We start from the raw sequence: 22,511 nt of genomic DNA, 5'->3' as shown, positions 1-22,511 counted from the left end.
GAAGCTGAGATACTTCAGGGTGAAAACCCTTTGTTCAATCACCAAATTTTCAGAGGCTTACCTTCACATACTGATATTCTAAGGACACAAGAGATTTCTGCATTTGTGTAGGAGACCAACATTTTCAATTCAGGGCCCTTCCATTTGGACTTTCAACAGCTCCAAGGGTATTCTCAAAAGTCCTGATTAACCTAGTTGTGCATTTAAGGGAATAGGCTGTCCACATTCATCCTTATCTGGATGATCTGTCGATCTGTTCTTGCTCCAGAACCAAGTCACTAGAGGACATGACAAAGATCATCCAATGCTGTCAAAAGTGTGGGTTCATGGTAAATTTTCAAAAGAGCTCTCTGGAACCAACACAGCAACTAGGAAACCTAGAGGTCATAATAGACACCAACAACAACCTCCTATACTTACCACAAATGAAAGCACAGAAATTAAAGGACATGTCTGTGACAGTAATCAAGAGCAAATTCTGCCCACTCATGGCATTCTCCAAATTGATGCATTTGCTGTTTTGGGGGAAGACTCCCCTTGAGACAACTCCAGCAATTAATAAGACTGTTCCAACTTCAGATATCCAAGACGTAAAATTTTCCAGTCCATGTTCCCCTCAAAGTAAAAACTAACTTATTATGGTGGACAAGGATGTCTGACCTACAGGGGAAAGAATATTGGATATTGGAGATGAAGCAAATCTTCACAGATGCAAGTCTGTTGGGGTGCAGAGTGAGACTACAAGACAAACCAGTACAGGGCTGATGGTCCAGGACGAAAACCAAACTACCAATCAACTTCTTGGAGCTCCGGAGCATACATCATGCCATCATTTCCTTTGGTCCACAGATAGTCAACCAACATGTGCTTATACAAACAGACAACATGACAGCCAAAACATAACAAGGAAGGGGGTTGTTGGCACTACACAAGGAGGTGTTCAAGATTTTACAATGGGCAGAAAAGAACTTGGCATTGATAAGGGCAGAACTTATAAAAAGATCAATAAACATTCAAGCAAATTGGCTGAGCTAACCATCCAAGAAGGGGAGTAGTCTTTCAAGAAAGACTTATTCTCATCTTGGCTTTCCAGTGGTGGATTTGTTTGCATTACCAATGAAACATCTACTAGACGGGTTCTTCACCAGGTTCTTTCACCACAAAGCTGAAGCCACCGATGCCCTGAAGAGACTATTCCTTACTGCGATTACATCAGTTAGAAAGATAACAGAATTCAGCATACTATCTATCCGACCTATATGTCTTCCGTTAAGATAAAGTAGGTTTGAGATCAGATTCAACCTTCAGACCAAAAATCAGTTCATCATTCCATAAATCACAGGAAATCTGTCTTTCATCCGTCTTCCGCAATCCTAAGCACCCAAAGGAAATGAAGTGGCACACGTTGGACGTGAGGTAAAAATTCAAGGCCTACTTATATAGAACAGAACACATTAGGAAAATAAATACTTTGTTCATTAATATTTCTCCGCCTAATGCAGGAGCAAAAATTCCCAGATCAATTAGTAGTACCATTTAAAGCGTGTATCTTTGAATCATATAAGCCTCAAAAATTAGTAGTGCCAACTGAAATTTCAGCTAATTCTGTAAAGAGTGTGGGCACAAATGCATCATTTGCCAAACATGCCACAGTAGAAGAGGTGTGTAAAGCAGCCACATGATCTTCCACCTCCACGTTCATAAGACATTATAAAGTTAACATTTATAATTTAGTGGACACCACATTTGGCAGAAGAGTGCTCCAACATATTCTAGATGCAGATGATGATGACCCACCCAGACAATAAGGACACTGCTTTGGGAAGCCCATTAAGATGTCTTCTGACTCAGAGGGAGAAAGAACCATTGGATATTCATCGTGAAGAGTCCTCCTCTGATGACAGGAGGCCATCTTATCCCTCCCAAAGTCATCATCATCCTTAATCACAGAGGGATCACTTCCTGTCTTAATTGTTATTTCATATATTTAACTGTTATTCTCTCTTTCCTTTCTGATTACTGTTATAGTAGACTGTTAGCTTATGTTATAGTAGAGTTACCAGAACTGAAAAGGAGGGTGACTCCCACATTGGAGACAAGAAGTGAAAGAATTTGTTCCTGCTTCCCTAAATGGATGGTGGAAATCACCCGTCAAGATACCCTCCTATCTTCAGAGGAGAAGGACCCTTCATAGTGAGTATCCAATGGTCCTTTCTAGACACCACTGTACGAATACATGATGGAAGCATAAAAACTACATTGTACTGAAAACCAACCATTCGTCAAACTTATCTACATGCCTCCAGTCATCATCCCAAACACACCAAATAATCCATTGTCTACAACCAAGCTCTACTCTGCAGCCACGTCTGCTCCAGTCCTTCTGACAGAGATTCTCAGCTGTAGGATCTGTAACAGATTTTTGGAATTATAATACCTATGGGTCATAGTAAGAAATCAGATCAACAAATAACATTCAATGCCAGACTAATACCAAGGGCTGACCTGCTACAAGGGTAAGCCCCAACAAAACAACAGAACACCACTGGTAGTCATATACAGTTCTCAGCTCATACCAGTTCAACACATCATTAATTACCCGAAATCTGTTGTGAACAATGATACTTGCTCTCTCACAGGTATTGGGAGGCAAACCTTTTCTTGCCCACAGACAGCTCTCCAGCCTTAAACAATCACTCTCTCACAGCAATGTACTTCCCAATGTGGACTTCTGGGACCTGGACCTGCAATAAACCAAGATGCTTATTCTGTCCCCATATTCACTCCAACAACGCAATCACTGGACTGAACAACACAAGCTGTACTGTCTCAGGCTCATTCACTCGTTCATCTTCCAGTGTTATATATGCTTTCAAGTGTCAGCAAGGCCCTTCAACTCTATATTAGACAAACAAGCCAGTCCCTTTGCAAATGAATAAATGGACATAAATCTGCTATAAAAAAATCACAACGTTCAAAAACAAGTCGGAGAACATTTTAATCTTCCATTGCTGACCTAAGAGTAGCAGTTCTCAAGCAGAGAAACTTCAAAGGAAAATTACAATGTGAGATTACTAAGTTTATTTGCACATTTGGAACTATGGATCCCCTCCCTTCAGGGTTTAATCATGACACAGGATTTTTCTCGCATTACAGATGCTAATTATCTGCACTTTGCACCCTTATTCTATCAAGCTAATTACAACATGCATTATAGCTAGCTTTCTGACACTTTGATTTACCTCTTCCACCTTCTGCATGGATTATAAAGATTCCTACCTTTTCCCACTTTTTGTATCTGATGAAGGGACCTTTGACTCTCGACAGCTCATATCTTGGATAACTAGTTCATCTTACTGTATAAAAATCGTACAGTAATATCTCTTATAAAACTACTTTCTGTATATAAAGTTGTTTAATTTAGCACTCTTAATCCTGGGCATGATTTTTTTCTTCTCTCTCTCTCTTTTTTTTTTGCAAAATAAGCATCTGCACAATATGATTGTCCCATCCACATGCTAAAGAGACAGCACCACCATGAGGTGGATGGTAATTTCCCAACTACATCAGAAAGCTATTAATGACCTGCATAGCTGAGGAATGGGGCTTCAGTAGGAATTTTGAGAAAGCAGCTACAGCTCGCCTGGGAAGAAGCCTTAATATGGAAGGTGACTCAGAGAGGCTTCCCAGGATACTCTAGCACAAGGGCCTAACAGTCAGTCAGCTGGTGATTGCCCTCTCCTCCAATCACTGTCTGCTGTTTCACTCATAGTAAGTAACTGAGATACTTTAAACACATCCCCATTAGAACCAATGTGATCAGTACCTCTTACAGAGCAGTTTCACTGACCACCCTGTCTTCAGGAACACCACCACAGTGTTAAAGCATATTTATGGAATTTAAATAGAGATAAATGGCTCAATTTTTTGCTAGCAAAATTTTTAAGGTACCCAGTACTAGAGAGAGGGCGAGATGCAGACTGCTGCATACTATGCTATCTCAGTATATCTTTTTGCCATCTCAGAGGTATGGAAAAATAATGGTTCAAAATAGAAAACTGTTGTAGTAAATAAAAGAGATTGATATTCTTCCTGTCCAAATGCGTATAGTTCCAACTGGAATAGCATTTGATATTTGATATTTGGATATCAAATTAAGCTGTACAACATTGACAACACTGAAGTCTTCAGTAGTACATTGCCATAAAGTTATTACTAATGCCCACAATTAATATCTCAATTAAACAACTAACATTATCATTGAATGTACATTGGATGTGTCTGTAGTATATGTCAAGAAACTGGTAATTCTTTTTTTTTTTAATTATTTTGAATTTTTGAATTTAACAACCAAAACAACATTAACAGCATAGGTACCAGAGTTCGAAACTGTATTATATTACCCAGAAAGTACGTAAAATATACAACATGGCTAACCAGAAAAGAGTTATCCTGATGTGCTATCAGGAAGTGAAGTCTTCTCCTTGTATTAGCTTTGCTCACTAGAAGCTGAAAAGGTGAAGGGAATTGGCAATCCCTGGCTTCTTCCCATGGGTTGTCAAATATTCCCGAACCGGTAACCAGACTTCCCAGAAATTGGACTGTAGATTTGTAGAGTCTGCTTGTCTAAGTCTGTAGGATATGTTTTCCATAAGGAACATGTAAGAAACTGGTTATTCTTAGTTGGTTTCTTGGTTTTTCAAATCTTTGGTTCAGACCTTTGGGCCTAGTTAGGTTACAGAAGGCCCAACTCTGGAAACTACAGTCACTATGACTTTATAGTTCCCAGAGAAATACAGGATGAGAGAAAACGGAGGCAGGTGCAGCTAAGATCATGGGATCAGAGAGCTTCAAGGCCAGAGAGCAGGAGGGATTTTGCACTCACATTCCATATCATTTGCGCAAGGAACTCTGCGTGAGGGTGTCACGACTAGGGCTGTGCAGCCTGAACATTTTTGGAAATAGCATAATTCTGAAGCGGCAAGCCACTTCAGAATTATGCTATTTTACTCGTATGCTCCGTAAATATTTGGAGGATGCCGAAGTGAAGGGGCAAATCCCTCATCCCCCCTCCCACCCACCCCTGGGGCAACCCCTCCACCCCGGGCAACCCCTCCCCTCCCGCCCACTTAACTGGTTGGAGGGAGAGTGGGAGGGACATAAGCTGGGTAGCAGCAGCCTGGAGCCCTCTGCCGCCGCACCACCTCCTGAGGTGCAGGCTTAAGCCTGTGAACTCCACTGCCTCTGTTCGCCTGCCAATGTCAGGGATGAGGAGTTCCTCGTCCCTGACATCGGCAGGCAAACGGAGTGCCCGTAGAGGGGGGCGGGTTTGCAGGCTTAAGCCTGTGATCCCCGCCACCTCCATTCACCCGCCGGTGTCAGGGACGAGGACTTCCTCGTCTCTGACATTGGCAGGCGAACGGACCGCCTGGAGAGGGGGGTTGCAGGCTGTGCCGGGAACAGGCTTCTGCTCAGGGCCCCCTCCCCCTTCTCTACCCGGTCAGGATGGAGGGGAGACGGTGAGCTGAAGCCCGTTCCTGGCGTGGCTTGGAAGTAGTGCTGGGAATGGGCTTCTGCTCAGGGCCTCCTCCCCCTCCTCCACCCAATCGGGATGGAGGGGAGACCGTGAGCTGAAGTTTGTTCCTGGCGTGGCTTGAAAGTTACCCCAGGAACTGGCTTCTGCTCATGGCCCCCTCCTTCTCCTCCACCCAGTTGGGATGGAGGAGAGGCCGTGAGCTGAAGCCTGTTCCTGGCATGGCTTGGAAGTCACACCGGGAATGGGCTTCTTCTCAGGGCCCCTTCCCCCTCCTCTACCCCGTCGGGATGGAGAGGAGACTGTGAGCCGAAGCCCGTTCCCGGCGTGGCTTGGAAGCTGCGCTGGGAACAGGCTTCTGCTCAGAGCCCCCTCCTCCTCCTCTACCCGGTTGGGATGGAGGGGAGACTTTGAGCCGAAGATCAGCTGTTTGTCGGAAACACCGACAAACAGCTGATCCTTGTATTGTCGAAGGCTTTCACGGCCGGAGAACGATGGTTGTTGTGGGTTTTCCGGGCTGTATTGCCGTGGTCTCGGCATTGTAGTTCCTGACATTTCACCAGCAGCTGTGGCTGGCATCTTCAGAGGTGTAGCACCAAAAGACAGAAATCTCTCAGTGTCACAGTGTGGAAAAGATGTTGGCAGGTCATTTATATCTACTCAGGAGGGGTGGGGTTGAGCTGAGTCATCCTGCAAGAGTTTCCCAGGGTGTGGAATGCTAATGGCGGGAGGCTTCACTGTATCCTGAGGAGGCAATACAGCCCGGAAAACCCACAACAACCAGCTGATCCTTGGTTTAAATGTCCCTCTCCCTCCTGCTGTACAGCGGCATGGAGAGGGACATTTTCAACCCCTTGCCCCGAAACTTCCCAAAGCTATACAAATAGATTCGGGAATCTTTGATTCGGGATTTCCGAAATAGCCTAGGCGTACTGGGGCCACTTCAGAAAATCTGAATCTTTGCGAATTGGGTCCGATTCAGGTATTTTCCCCGAATCGGAAACCCAAAGCGCACATCCCTAGTCACAACAACTACTCTCTTTTAATCGTCTGGTCAGATGTGGTGTGTCTTTAACTTCCTTGTCATTTCTCTCTCTCTGGGTATATAAGGCTGCCACCAGGAATTTTAATTCCAACCCGATTAATTAACTTTTCCCATAGTATTGTGCCTAAGCTCTACGATTCCTTTGTTGGACTATGTGGTCCTGAGGATGAGACTGTTGTATGGTAATAGCATATAACTCTAGGTTAAGCAATAGACAACATAAAATTTTATTTGTACAAGAAGCGTATTGGTTTCAGGATGTTTAGCAACTTTTCTTACTAAACAAAACAGTGTATGTTAATAACTTCAGACTGAGGTGTCACAATCTTTCATTTCACAATCACTCCTCTCTCTCAAATCCTCCTTTCTCTTCAGAATGTACTTAGTTCAATTTTTATTTTGTTTTTCTCAGATAAATTCTCCCTTTTAACTCTAGGTTTCTATCAGCTTCTTCTCACACTTTATAATACTCTGTCATTATCAGGATTTGACTCCATCTAGTCCCTAATATGCCCTCTATATGTATTCTACTTTCTTCTTAGAATCTTAATACTTTTCACAGCATTACATTGGATTCTAATCAAAAGACTTCTTTTCCAGGCTCTGTAGATAGCTGACTGTCTAACTGCTACCTGAGAACTCTCTCCATATACTTCCTAGTTCTGCCCATACACTTTCACTCACCAAACCAATCACCTCACTCACTCAATGGGAATACGCTCTAGTTGCAGATGAATGTAGTCACATGTCCCAGCAACACACAATGATTGGTCAAGCAGGATCATGACGAAACATGTCTTTTTTTGTTTTGTTTCTGTACATATGGCAATGAAATGTACTATTTTAACTGTATATTAGTGATTTTATTTTGTATATATACAAGGTTTTAGTACATATATATATAATGCTTTTAATCTAATTTATGTTTTTCAAATTGATATAGTAAACCTTATACCAGTGTTTTAAATTTATATTTTTAGTTCTTTTCAACAATTTTAATTTTTTTTCTTTTGTTCCAACCTCCTTGGTTACTGAAGGTAACATCTGTGTCAGTACAATACTTTACAAAGCCTGTACAATACTTTAGAGTAGCTATTTAGTTTTACTATTTTTCCTGTCTTGTACAGTGTCTATAATCTTTTGAACATTTCTTAATAAACTTTATTCATTATACTTCTGTAGTGTTATTTGGGTTTGGGGGCCCAGTCATTCCGAAATGGAATGACCCGGCAAAGCAGCAAAGTTGGGTCCTGAATGCTCTAGTGAGTGACAGATATTCTTGAAATTCAGCTAGATATAAAACAAGCATCTAACCATGGATGTTGTACCTTGAATTTCATGCATAGTATATCTTTTACATTTGTTTTATTTAGAAACTAAGTTTCTTTGAAGGATTTCCACAGGTACAGTTGCGTGTAAGGAATGTAGTTTATCGCACTGCAAACATGTTTGTAGAATAAATGCATGTGGGGAAATAAGGCATATCCCTTAAAATGAAATCCCTGCTTTGAGGATCTTTCCTGTGTTCCCCTCCTTCACCAGCTTCTACGGTTATAGGATTTATGTGGACTAAGATGTATTGTCAAAGGCTTTCACGGCCGGAGAACGATGGTTGTTGTGGGTTTTCCGGGCTGTATTGCCGTGGTCTTGGCATTGTAGTTTCTGACGTTTCGCCAGCAGCTGTGGCTGGCATCTTCAGAGGTGTAGCACCAAAAGACAGAGATCTCTCAGTGTGACAGTGTGACACTGAGAGATCTCTGTCTTTTGGTGCTACACCTCTGAAGATGCCAGCCACAGCTGCTGGCGAAACGTCAGGAACTACAATGCCAAGACCACGGCAATACAGCCCGGAAAACCCACAACAACCATATGTGGACTAAGCTTGTGGTTTGGTAGGGGGCTGCATTGAAGAGGGGGAAAGGTGGCAAATTTGTCCCTGTTCCACAAACACTCTCTGTTGATGCAAGAGACAGAAGGGCTTTTTCCTCTCCTTTCTGCCTCCTCGCTACAGCCCCCAATCTCCATGGCTATTAGTCCACATAAGGCCCTGTACGATCAGGAATTAAATTTCCAATGTTTGAAAGGGACTTCTGAGTAGAGGGGAATGCTGGAAAGATCCATAACCATCTGCACCTTTTTTTGACCGATCACAGGATCCAGTCCATCTTTAAACTTTGAATAATTTCATAGGTCTATAAAATTTGTTCTGTGTACATTTTCACTTCTTCCTCCACATGCATTTGATAATCGAATTTGTTATAACCAAGTGTCCAAGTTACTTTCTGCCCACTTTATTTGATGGTAAGTTTACTGCCAGGTTTTTTTTCTTGCCATTTAGTTTATATTTTGAGTTGAAGTACTCATTTCTATAGGTCGCTATCCTATTGTTTGTCAGTCAACTTCATTCAAATTTCATAAATAATGTTCCTTAGAGGTAGGTACAGATCTCAGCAGAATAATTTCTATGGAAAGGCTAAAATATTAGCTTTGGGTAATTTGATGAAACAAGGCTGTCAAAAGCTATTGACTAACACTGAATGGAAAGTTATTTGAACTTAGGCTTTTTGAATATGTTTGTCATATAAACTGTTTATCTAGATGAGTGATCTTCAAATTTTCCATGGTTGGAACTCAACTGCAACTCTCAGACAGCAGCATGTGACCCACTGAGCTCAGGAAGTCACATGACAAAGTCAGGTTGGTGGCAGGGGTGGAGCCAGAGTCTTTGGTCCTGCCTGTGCTAAAAATGAATTCTCTCCACTGTTGAGTGTCCTTGCCTTTCCATTCTGCGGCTCCTGTCGGCACACCTAAAATCCTTTTGATTCATCATAAGATTAAGCACAATTTTATGTGAACTTCTCCCACAAGAGCTCCAATTCAATGGAGTTTATTCAGGTATTCCCAATTAATGAATAGGAATAGAGCATTGAGATATCACTAATGTCAGAATATCTATCTAGTCTCAAACTAACATTTTAAATATATAAATTTAAGATGTAAACATTGCTGTTGATGTAAATATTACTGTTGACGTAAACATTACGTAAACATTACTGTTAATGTAGTTGTTTAAAATTAATGGGTAAAACTGACTTGCCTTTAAAGTTAGAAGCAAAACTGATACCTTCAAGTTATTTCAAGTTCTACTAACTTACTGACTTTGATGTATAGATATTACATTAATTTCATAGAATTCCTATGCAGTGAGCATTATCACGGTTCTAGAGATGCTCAGTCCCTGTAGTCATACCAAGCTTTCGTTGAATGTAGTGCATCTTGAGAAGAGCATAACATTATAGTTATTAAAATGAGAAACTTGGATTCAGTATCAGTTACTTCTGGAAGCTTACATATAAGACAGCTTATTCATATAGATCTTGATTTACTGTAGATTTTTGGAATAAATATCTTGTGGAGTGGTGACTGTAAAATAATATGAATGGATGAATGCTTTAATTTCAAGAAACATATGCACTTTCTAGCTATAGGAATACGGAGGGAATTAATATGTGGAGAAAATGAGTGAAGAGAGTTTAAGTAAGCCTTATCCACCTTTAAACATCCCATTGGGGATATACTGTTTCCATCTTACAGATTAGATAATCAAGATGTGACTTGTCCAGGAATATTCCAAAAATGTTTTGCAGCCAAAGGTAAAAGATTTGACCATCCATGAACTGTGTTTTACTAAATAAGAGCTGCCGCAGCAAATGTCATGCATCTTGCATAACTTAAAGAGCACATTGTAAAGAGTAGACAAATAATAGTTACAGACAAATAATAGTTACATTCTTGACAAATGCTTCATTGCACATCTGACTTATCACTTTAAAACTTTCATAATCACATCTTCTTCATCCTCTAACTTTTCTTTCAACAGGTAGAGAGAATTGTTGATAAGAGGAAAAACAAGAAAGGAAAAACAGAATATTTAGTACGATGGAAAGGCTATGAGAGTGAAGATGATACATGGGAGCCTGAACAGCACCTTGTGAATTGTGAGGAATATATACATGAATTCAATAGACATCACAATGAAAAGCAAAAAGAAAGCACATTAACAAGGACAAACAGGACATCTCCAAATAATGCAAGAAAACAAATTTCTAGATCTACAAATAGTTCGTTTTCAAAGACTTCTCCCAAGTCTTTAGTTATTGGAAAAGACCATGAATCAAAAAATAATCAGTTGTTTGCTTCTGCCCAGAAGTTTCGGAAAAATGCCAGTCCGCTTTCTGGTAGAAAAAATATGGATCTTTCAAAATCAGGTATCAAAATCCTTGTGCCCAAAAGTCCTATTAAAATTCGGACAGCAGTGGATGGATTTCAAAACGAAAGTCCTGGTAAGCTGGACCGCATAGAACAGGAGGATTCTGTAGCACCAGAAGTGGCAGCAGAGAAACCAGTTGGAGCTTTATTAGGACCTGGAGAAGAGCGTGCCAGGATGGGGAGTAGGCCAAGAATACATCCATTAGTACCACAGTTACCTGTGCCAGTAACCGCCGCTACCATTGCATCTGCATTAACAATAAATGGAAAAGGTAAGTGTGTATCTCTTAACTATGCAAAATTGCTAAAAATCATTTGGTGAGCAGTAAATTGTTTGGTTAATCTCTTGCAGTAATGTGTTATGGTTTTTGGAGTAACAGCTACCCGGTACATAATTTCTTATAATTTGATTGTGATGTCTACAAAAGCACTTACAGCTCTCCCCACCCCTTCTTTGAAATCTATTAGAATTAACTCTTCTCAAATGAGCGTAAATTATATCTGTCTCTTCAGTTGTCAAGTAGAGCATTCACTAATGCTGTATGGTTTATTTGTGTTTATTTCTATCTTAAAGCACTTCTATCCTGCCTTATCTCCTGGAACTCAAAGTGGTATTGCTTACATGTCTTGGGGCTAGCTCTAATACCCTGATGTGTTACGGATATTAGGAACTGGAGTGATATTTAATCATGGAAGCTATACTTTGGTTGTAGCATAGTCTTTTATTGTAGTTTACTGGTGTGCTACCCCTTCTTCTCTCCCTGCTGAAGGTTTTTAGTTCGTTGGAGAAAGAGCCTCTCTCGCTCGCTCTCGCAAGCCAAAACTAGTGAAATGGTTTTGCCATGCCCTATAGCAAATAAGGGCTGTGGGATAAGTAGTTCCAGTGTGATTAATAACCTTCCTCGCTGTACCCATCAGAAGCACAGACTTTCCTCTTATTATACTGCTTTCAGGCTCTTGTAAGCATAACGTCCCTAAGTCCCTTAATGCACCCAAATGCATTTGAGGAGTTCTTTGTGCTGTCTAGGAGGCAGGGTGTCCTGACCTGGATAGCCCAGGCAAGGTCAATCTTGTCAGATCTCGAAAGCTAAGCAGAGTTGGCCTTGGTTAGTAATTGGATGGGAGATCTGCAAGGAAAACCAGGGGCTGATATGCAGAGGCCGGATATGGCAAACCCATCTCTGTTACTTTCTTCCTAGAAAACCCCAGCAGGAGTTGCCATAAGTCAGCTATGACTTAACAGCACTCTACCACCAGGAAACAGGGTGAATGAAATTAAGCAAGATTATAATTTTACTCTGTAATCTTAACTGTACTCATGTTAAGAGCAGCCAACAGAGGAGCACAAAAAGATATGCTTAGAGTGTCTGGCCACCTCTATTTTATAGTATGTTGTTGTTCCTGAAAAGAAAGACTAACCGAAATTTGTTACAGAGCTACATTCTTGAGTTGCAGCAGCATTTCTTCTTCCATCACCATGAATTTCCTGTTCCTGAGCAATAGTTGAGTAGATAAGTTTGTTATGATACAGGAATGCAGGATATCTTGATTAACACTTTGGGACGCTCTGATCTCAAGAGAAAACATTATCTCCTAGGAACAAAACAATATACTCAGATTTCAGACTGAGAAGAGATGAGTTACTTTTATGAAGACAAGTATGCAGGAAGAAAACTACCACTTGCCCATCTGCCAGGAAGGTGCAAGATAGATGGTTGTTCGGATATCTTGAGTTGGGTCATAAAGATTTTGAGATTTGTGCCTTTATATGATTAGAGAAAAGGTGCAAAACAATAATTGCTGGGCTTCAAACCCAGCTTCATGATAGGTCAAAGGGAAGCCCTCTCAGCTGGGCCCAGAAGGGTTAAAAAGTCCAGACGTACGTTCAAAGGTGCACAAACCAGGGAACAAGGGAAAATGTAGTGAAATCTATCTTGTCTCAAGCATGCAGATTCCCCACCACCTCATGGGCAAAGACAAGAGTGGGGAATCTTCAACAATATGCACCTTTAATGCTCATGAAAAATACGCTACAGAGCAAAGATCATGCAGCAGGGGTCGAATAGTTTACCGTTAGCATTGGTATGAAACTGGAGCATTGAGGTGATAATTGTAAAATGATTTGTGTGGTCTTATTTCCTCCCTGCCTTAGATAGTAGCACAAATGCTACAACCTGCTTTGCGGAGCCCCCTCTGCTGAGTCTGTGAACTGGGGTGTGGACTAAAATCTGACCCTGATAATGCCTCCTGTTGTGCTCTGTACAATTTATATGTGAATATTGTGAAAAATAAAGCCTTGAAACGAGTATGCTGACCGCACCATCCAAAACCACCCATGTGGATTGTTAGTAGCATGGTAAAGAACCTCTTCAGACATGTGAATGCCTGCACTATGATGCACTTTAAAAGGCCTATTTGTGTGGAACTTGAATATGCAAGTCCACCTGAAAGTTTGCTTAGCCGGGTAGTATGTTAGATATGTTGTGCTATCTTGGTTATTTTGAGCATACTTGAAAATAACAAATATGCCACCTTATTTTTCTGTGTGAGGAAAAGTTCTGCTTTGACAACGACTTTATTGTCCACTGAATTTAAACTGAAGAAGCCCTAGCAGCCCAAACTAGCCTGATCTCGTAAAACTCATAAGCTGAGCAGGATTAGTACTTGGATGCGAGACCACCATAGAAAACTAGAGATGCTATGCAGAGGAAGGCAATTGTAAGCCACCTCTGCTGATCTCTTGCCTTGAAAACCCCATGAGGTGAAACTTCATGGGGTTGCCATGAATTAGCTGTGACTCAGTGGCACACTTTACCTTGACTGTCAGAAAAATGTGTGTATTTGCAAACTGAAGCTTTCCTTGGTCTTGTCCTGACTCAGAACTTTCTTTGTAAAGAAATAAAGTGTGAACATTTTGAAGTCTCTGCTTAAGCAAAATTTTTCAGTTTCAGCTGACGTAAAATATTTGGGACAAATGTGTTCACTTTAGGTAGTGATATTGAAATACAGGTAACTGAGGCATGTGCAGTGAGAATTTCATTAGTCAGAATTTCATTAGTCAAGACGCAACCCAACCCATCTTCATTCACAAATGCTCAGAATCTGAACAAAATTACTCTCAACATTTAGGAGTGTGTGTAAATTTCTGTTGAAGCCTTGGTTCATCGTTGGTCTTCCTGGGCAGTCCCACATGGGACTGCGTGTGCACAGGCCTGCCGATTTCTGAGATTTTCTAGCTTAAAACCACTCAGGGGCGCCCTCACCTCTCGGTGTGCATGTGCGGCTACTTTCCTGCCTAAAGTGACCCTCTAAGAGGCGGGGCATCCCTGCTTACCCTCAGTTCCTCTTTTGCCACCATTGCAGGAGGCTCTAGCTTCGATGTCTTCTTGGAAAGCGTTCCTCTTTTGCCAGTATGTTGGACAAAGCATTGTTCAAGAGATGCGAAACTTGTAACAGGAAAATGACTCGGTCGGATGGCCACTCTAATTGTCTCTTCTGTTTGAGAGAGACACACCCAGACATGTAAGCATTGCCGTACTTTTATGCCCAAGGCAAGGGCAGAACAAGTGGGCAGATTACAGGCCTCCCTTTGGCAGAGAGCCATGGCAGCCACAGCCCCCCCCCCAGCAAAGGCAAGGACACCTGCCTCGTCCAGCGCCTCCAATCATTCCTCGAGACCAAGTAGGCCGAAGACGCCACGCAGCTGAGCCTCACCTTCACATTCAGAGTCTTGAGCTCCACCAGAACCATCAACGTTGTGATGGTCTCTTCATGAACCAAAAGAAATCGAAATTGTCTTCTAGAGAAGTACAGTTTATAGGGGCTGTACTAGATGGGACCCAAAATGAGGGCTTCTTACCTGTAGAAAGAATGCAAAAGATTAAAGGGTTGACAAACAAGTTTAAACACTGCAGATTCCAATCCGCCAAAGATATCCAGACCCTACTGGGCTTTATGGCTTCCACTACTGCAGTGGTGTCACTTGCTAGGTTACACATGTGATCCGTACAACTCTGGTTTAATTCTGTATTCCAGACCGAGAAGGATGCACAAGGTAAGAAATATAGTATCTGTAGAGGAATCTTGCGATCCTTCGATTGGTGGCTGAGTGAAGCTAATCTTCTTGAGGGTATTCCCTTTGGTCACCTGAATACTGACATCACCATCACGACTGACGCCACCAACCTTGGTTGGGGGGCACACTGCAATGGGTCTTACGCACTTGGGTTGTGGGGTCTGACTGAAAGGAAGTTTCATATCAATCTGTTGGAAGTGAGAGCAGTTTTGTATGCATTAACTTCATTTGCAGATGCAGTAAAAGGCAAGACCATCTTGATACTCAGAGACAACATGACCACCATCTTTTATTGGCATCAAAGACTCTTTGCAGAAAAGCCATAAAGATTTGGACATGGGCCGTGGATCACACAGTGTGGCTGCAAGCGGTACATATATCAGGTGTAAACAACACTCTAGCGGACCACCTCAGTAGATTGGGGGGAGACAACCACGAACGGTCCTTAAAAGATTCATACTTAGGCCCCATTTTTGTCAGATGGAGTCTTCCGGAAATAGATTTATTCACTTCAGAGGAAAATTGAAAAGTCACTCGCTTCTGTTCGAGAGGTGGTATAGGCCTCGGATCATTAGGAGATGCCTTCCAATTTCAGTGGTCCACCCATCTCTACTACTTGTTTCCACCCATTCCTCTACTAACCAGAGTAGTCGGCAAAATCTAGGCAGACAAAACGTCAGCAATCATAATAGCCCCATACTGGCCAAGACAACCTTGGTTTCACAGACTGATGAGGTTGCAGACTCAAATATACCACCTGCAGAAGAAGCCAGATCTGCTGTCTTGGAGAGGAGTGTTACACCACAGCATAGACAAACTCAGACCGACAGCATGGTTGATACTTCAATGAACACCTTCTCAGAGGGTGTAACTCATGTCCTGCAGAATGCCAAGCAATTATCTACCTGCCAATCATACTCTGAAATGGGAAAATTCAGGGTTTGGGCTCAGGAGAGAGGGTTGGACCCTCTTGATGGTTCCCTTTCTGAGATATTAGATTTTCTGTTACACCTCAAGGAGATAAGTTTATCCAATTCTTCTGTTAAAGTGTATTTAGCGGCAATATCCGTCTTTCACCCCCCTATAGATAAGAAGACAATTTTCTCTCATTATCTTTCTAAATTATTTCTGAGGGGTTTGAATAATTTATTTCCACCAGTTACTACTATAGTCCCTCAGTGGTCTCTGCCTCTGGTTCTGACTAAACTCATGACCAAATCACTTTGAACCCTTAGCCACATGCCACTTGCGGCTATTATCAATAAAAGTCGCTCTTTTGGTGGCAGTCACTTTGGCCAAATGGGTCAGGGAATTGGCTGCCTTGTGCAGTGAACCCCCTATTTAAAGATACAAGAAAAGGTGGTACTCAAGACAAAGGTTGACTTCCTGCCAAAAGTAGTTTCTAAGTTCCACTTGGCGCAGGAAATAGTGTTGCCAGTATTTTTTCGCTATCAATCCACCGAGGCTGAGAAAGCCCTTCATACTATGGACATTAGGAGGGTGGTATTGTTTTATTTAGATCGCACAAGACCTTTCAGGGTAGATTCTCAACTTTTTGCTTTTCAGGCCCTAAGAAAGGGAGAAAAGCTAGTTCTCAGACTTTAGCTAGGTGGGTGGTCCAAGCTATTTTAATGTGTTACAAAGCAATTAACTTACCTTGTCCACTGGAGGTCCACGCTCACTCCACTAGGTCTCAAGCTTCCTCTGCAGCACTGATTAGAGGTGTCCTGGTTCAAGACATCTGTAAAGCTGCAACACGGGCATCGGCTGACACCTTCGTCAAGCATTACGCACTCGATATCGTGGATAGGAAGGAGACACCAGTGGGTACAGCAGTCCTCCAGTCTATCTTCCTATAAAAGAGCATCAGCTCTGCCACCCACGTAATTAAGCTTGTTAATCTCCCATGTGGGACTGCACAGGAAGACCATCGATGAAAAACAGTGTTGCACTTACCTGTAACTGTCGTTCATCTAGGTCTTCCATGCAGGCACACATACCCTCCCTCCTTCCCCGCTAATGCTCTTCTGTCTTACTTGAGAGTACAGCGGCGAAAGAAAACTGAGGGTAAAAGGACTGAGCCTCTAAGAGGCTCCTTGCCTCTTAGAGGGTCACTTTAGGCGGGAAAGCAGCTATGCAGGCGCACTGAGAGGCGAGGGTGCCCCCTAGTGGCTTTAAGCTAGAAAATCTCCTAAATCAGCAGGCCTACACATGTGCAGTCCCATGTGTGCCTGCACGGAAGACCTAGATGAACAACAGTTATAGGTAAGTGCAACACTGTTTTTTCTGTTTCATTTTTGGGGGCTGTAAGGTAACAGAGTAAAGCAGTAGCTGTGTGCGCGAAAGAGATATAATCTAACCAAAACAAGTAGAATATAATTTTGCCAAACAGTGTTGTGTTTATGGTTTTTGTGCACTATATTTCCACTTTCTTCTGATTATGGCATTGTCTCACTGGTTTTCAGAAAGCAACACAGTTCTGTGTGTTGGCATGAGTTGTTTCATTCTTTGGTGCTGGTGGAGTAGATAAGAGGGAGAGGGAACAACTCCCTCTCCCAGTGTGTAGTTAGCCATTCTGTCGGCCCTGCTTGTATATGCAGGCAAGCTGTAGAGATTTGGAGGAGGTGGGGGGTAAAGTCTTAGGCTTTTCCCCCTCTAGTAAAGTTGTCCTGCAAACTGTGGCAAGGTCAGGGCTGGCGCCACCATTGAGGCAGTGAGGTGGCCGCCATGGGCACTGGGATGCCGGAGGGGGTGCCGGAGGGGCTGCCGGGGTGGAGGCATATGCCATGGAGCTGGTGTGCCTGCTCCGCAGCTGTTTCAAGCTGGCCAGCTCCCCCTGCCACCGCCACCACACGCCCCCGGCTGGGCGCAGCAGCCACGGGGCAGGCACGGCAGGTGACCGGGATGGCGTGCGGAGCAATGGCAACCTCCACGTGCCGCCCCAGATACCCGCCAGCCAATGGGCCCGGCTTTGCCGCATGATGACGTCGTAACGTGATGAGTACGACTTCAAAGGAAACTTAGATAAGATTGGGTTTCAAGATTGTCACTAACTTACTATAGTTGAAACAAAACTGTACTGTAGTAATAGAAAATCTTTTGTTTTTAAAGGAGAATATTTGGGTTTGTGGTCAGATTTAAAACTGAGTTTTTAATGTGTGGGAAAGTTAAGCTAGACAAAGACATCCTGATGGAATTTCATATAGATTTTTCAGACAAAACATTACATTGTTGTAGATACTTCATGCTACTGATAAGAACGCAACTTATCTAGAAAAGATCAAAGATCTATTCTTGGAAGAACTGATTTGTATTAATCTGTGCAAAACTACAGTGTTTTCTCATTTGATTCATTTTAAAAGGTCAGAATCCTAGAATCATTTACATTTATAATTAAATTATAGCATTCAAAAAGATTGCTGAGGTTCTCATCTCTAAAAATTATTGTAAGAAATTATAGGCAGATAAGTCGTTTGCCTCATGATTGAGTCATGCTGGTCAGCAAGGCAGGTTATCTCATGCTGTGGTTTCTTCTCCCTTTCGGACTACACTGCTGCTTGCTCCAGCTCCAACATGTCACATCAGTCAGATGTCAGTGGCTTTTCTTTGAAAAGATTACTCTAAACCAATGCTTCTTAACCTTTCATTCCCTGCTGCTCCTTAAATATGCAACATTGTTATTAAGTGTCTCCTTTCAAAGCCACAAGTGAAAAATTAAGGCAAGGCAACTTCATCTTAGCTATATTCTGTATATGCATATAGTACTACAGAGATCTCCGTCACACATTCAGTGAGGCCTTTATGTCTGATGGCCATCAGCCAATTCCTTAATGTTACGTTTGATTTCTATTTCTGCATGCTGCTTCCCCCCCCCCAAGGTCTGGGAGGGAGGTGGAATCCTCTGGTTAGGGTGAGCTGTATAAAACAATCCTCTTCTGCTAGCTGTCAGCAGCCATTGAAAATGGGGGGCTGTGCCTGCTTAAAATTCAAAATGCCTCTTGTGGTTTGTTCCCTTGGGGGCTCTCTGACTCCCATTAATCATTGGTCTAAACCAGAATTCCAGTAGAAGTGTTTTGCATGTTATCAGGAGTGTTGTTGGGCTGTATATGAAAGCCATATGAGCAGTATATGCAATAAATGCTTGAGTTGCTTCTGAGAATCTTGATGCTACAGATGGAGGGTTGGTTTTTTAAAAAAATATTGGAAACCTTGTCTTCATGCAAAAGAATATATTGTGCTTTTCACTTTCTGATTTAGTAATTCACAAGTGGAGAACCCAGTGAGGAACTCAAAGGGTGAGGAAAGCCCACCCCCTGTCCCCCTCCACTTTTCTCTCCTTTGCCATTTCCTTCTTCACTTTTCCCACCACTGCCTTTTTCTTCCCCTAACCTGCCTCTGTCACCACCTTCTCCTCTCTCCCATCGTTGTCTTGCTCCCTCCTACTGTTGCCATATTTTCCATCCCTAGACTTTAAGCTGCTCTTTTTTCCCACTGTTCTCAACTGACCCTGCCATAAATGACCTATACAGTAGAGTGAGGCTAATTCATTGATTTTCCTCAGAACAGGCACTCTGCACCGGGTTCACGGCAAGTATGATTTTGAGGATCTTTAAAAGTTATACTAGCAAACTATTAAAAAGTGGGTGAATCATTTAAAATGCACCCCTGACTTCTGGAGTTGTACTGCATTGTTTGCACTTTCAAAGATACTTTTACATCAGAAGGACTATAAACTTACTTTTATTTGTTTATTGTTTTTAGTAAATGGAAGTGTGACAAGAGGAGCTAAGTCCCACTGACATCCCCCTGTGCTGTACAGCAGTTAAGGTTCAGTTGAACTGCCGCCCAGTACCCAGAAATGGCCCTTCCCATGCCCTGCCCCCCCCCACCAGCCATACAACCAATAAGTGGCTGGCTTAGATGAACTCCTTCCATCAATAGATGCCTCAGGACACCTGCCAAGTTTTCCCGCACAACTAGTTTTTTTAAAAAATATGTATTCATTGAAAACTTTTTAAAAAAGTATTCAAAGGCACAAGTTCTAGCTTATGTGTTTTCAAATATCAACCCTGCCTCTGATATGATTTACTACCAGCAAGTGGGCTTCCAAAACGGGGTGAGTCCATCGTGGCGCCAAACTTGGCCAACACTACTGCCAGCTTCATACCTGCCCCACTCAATTAGGACCTTAAACGTCTACTCTAACCAGTTTTATTTAAATAAGCTTAATCTCCATGATACAGTATGAGGCGGAGAAACAGGCACTCACAGCTAATTAGAGGCAGTCCCCCCAAAATTCCTGCTCATCCCCAACCAGCTAATCCCATTCTCTATGCGAACTAATATATACACATATTAATATACAAACAAATCCACAAATTCAGACTAAATGTCATGATATCCTTAATTTTTTTTAAATTCATAGTTGTAACACTATGATCCTTCCTCCCCCTTTTTTGTTATATATTTTTATTTTTAAAAAAGAAAACAATAGTATAAAAGGGATACAGAAAAGAAAAAAGGGATTATAGAGCATATTTGTATAAATCAGAAATAATTATATATAACAGAATATATAAAACAGGAAATATATATCCCCAACATCTCCATTAAATTTTTAAAACCTTATCTAAATACCATCGTACTTACTTATGTTAGTGTACATTTATGTTCAACATTTTAAGTTTGAAGTTTCATAGCTAATCTGTTTTACAGCTGCATTATTGGTTTCAACATTACTACATATTCAGTATTACATACTTTCACCAGTTCTACATAACCACTATAACTTTTAACAAATAGATAATATCTCAAAATACAAAAGGAAAGTAAATTATATATCATAATATTTTTAAATTGTTCTCCTGCTTTTATAATACACATTCCATCTCTCCTCAAATTTCATGATAGATCTATTTCTCAAATAAGTTGTTAATTTTACCATTGCTGCATATTCGGCCAGTTTATTTTCCCATTCATCTAAAACTTAGACAGATGTCTGATTTCCATTTTGCTGAGTAAATGATTCCTTTCCCCCATAACCATTTTCATTGGTGCTTAGGTATTTGCTCTCTAAAGTTCTGCATCCATTTAATTATACATTTTTTTCACTTGTTCTTCTGTTTCTAACCGATATAATAGCTTATATATCCATCATAATAAATGATCTTTTTGTTTTGTAATCAGCTGTTTGAACTCAGTTGTCTCTCTTAAAGCAACATCTTCCTTGTTAATAATCTTCTTTCCCATATTGCCATACATTTTTAAAAAACTTTTATTTTTCATATTCTTATCATGATAAGCTTCTATCGGGGGCAGAGAAACAAAGAGTTTGGAGAACTCAATAAATTCCGACATTTGGACCGTATTCTCAAGAGTCCATCTCTGATTATATGACTCCTTTCTTCTGTTATAATCATTTTGATTGATTTCTTTATCCATAAATAGTTATGTAAGCCTTCATCTAAGTCTGCTGATTCAAGTTTGACTATTTTTTGTCTCACATTTTTAATCCCCTCCACAATCCAGACCAGACTTACCATCTGATGGTATAATTTTATATTTGGAACTGCTAACTCTCCGCTCTTTTTCTCATCTTGAAGTATTTTAAAATTTAGTCTTTTTCTGTCTTTGCCAATCTGTTAATATTCTTTCTTCTATATATATATAAGGTAACATTTGAAATAAAAAAAATAATTTTGGCAGTACATTCATTTTAATTGCTGAAATTCTCCCCAGCCATGAAATTTAAATTTTTTTCCATCTGGCTAAATCTACTATCAGTTTCCAAATCTTCTGATAATTGCTTTAAAAAATATTATGATTTCCCCAAATACACGATATCCCCAAATATTTAATATAATTGGTAGCCACTGTGCATTCTTTTAATAATCTTTTTATAATATCTTCTTGTTGCGTTAAAAATTTCCATATGATGTTTGTCTTCTTCCTGCTAATTTTATATACCGAGAAGGATCCAAATTCTTCAATATGTTTCATTACATGATTTAACTATTTTTGTGGATCTAAAAACTGTTAAAACCACATAATTTGCATAACTTTTCATTTTAAATTCTGTCATCCACTTTTATTCCTTTGATACTTATATCTTGACTGATCTTTGTAGCTAAAATCTCTAACGCTAATATAAATAACAGAGTATTATTATAGGGTGACAGAGTAAAAAAAGAGGCCATGTTAAATTATCAAATGCTTTCCCTGCATCCAAAAATAAAAATGCTGCGCCCCCCCCCCTTATTCACAAATTCAGTTTATTTATTTTATTTTTATTTATTTTTTCAATTTATATACCGCCCATCCCCAGGGGCTCTGGGCGGTGAACAGTTAAAATTGATAAAACAAAAACTAAAATCAATATACAAATAATAAAACAAATTAACAAGGTGCAGTGGTGGGGAGAACCTTCCCCACCCCAAAGGTGGGAGGCCGACATGGCACCGCCCCCTTCAGTCACCAAACGCCTGGCGGAACAGCTCTGTCTTACAGGCCTGGCGGAACGATAATATGTTCCGCTGGGCCCGGGTGTCCATTGACAGAGCGTTCCACCAGGCTGGGGCCAGGACTGAAAA

The 22,511-nt window shown here is 41.2% G+C and overlaps 1 protein-coding gene across 1 annotated transcript in view; it reads left to right on the top strand.

Moving 5' to 3' along the window:
* Window positions 1–22,511, top strand: part of CDYL (chromodomain Y like) — a 176,016-nt gene that overhangs the window by 59,900 nt on the left and 93,605 nt on the right. The window contains exon 2 of the mRNA XM_054986005.1: window positions 10,459–11,119. Coding sequence (XP_054841980.1) covers window positions 10,459–11,119 — 661 coding nt within the window. The remainder of the gene's footprint in view (window positions 1–10,458; window positions 11,120–22,511) is intronic.

The sequence above is a fragment of the Eublepharis macularius genome, chromosome 7, assembly GCF_028583425.1.
Source record: "Eublepharis macularius isolate TG4126 chromosome 7, MPM_Emac_v1.0, whole genome shotgun sequence".
Classification (NCBI taxonomy): Eukaryota; Metazoa; Chordata; class Lepidosauria; order Squamata; family Eublepharidae; genus Eublepharis; species Eublepharis macularius.
Note: the sequence above shows the minus strand (reverse complement) of the source record. Positions and strands in the feature narration are given on the sequence as shown.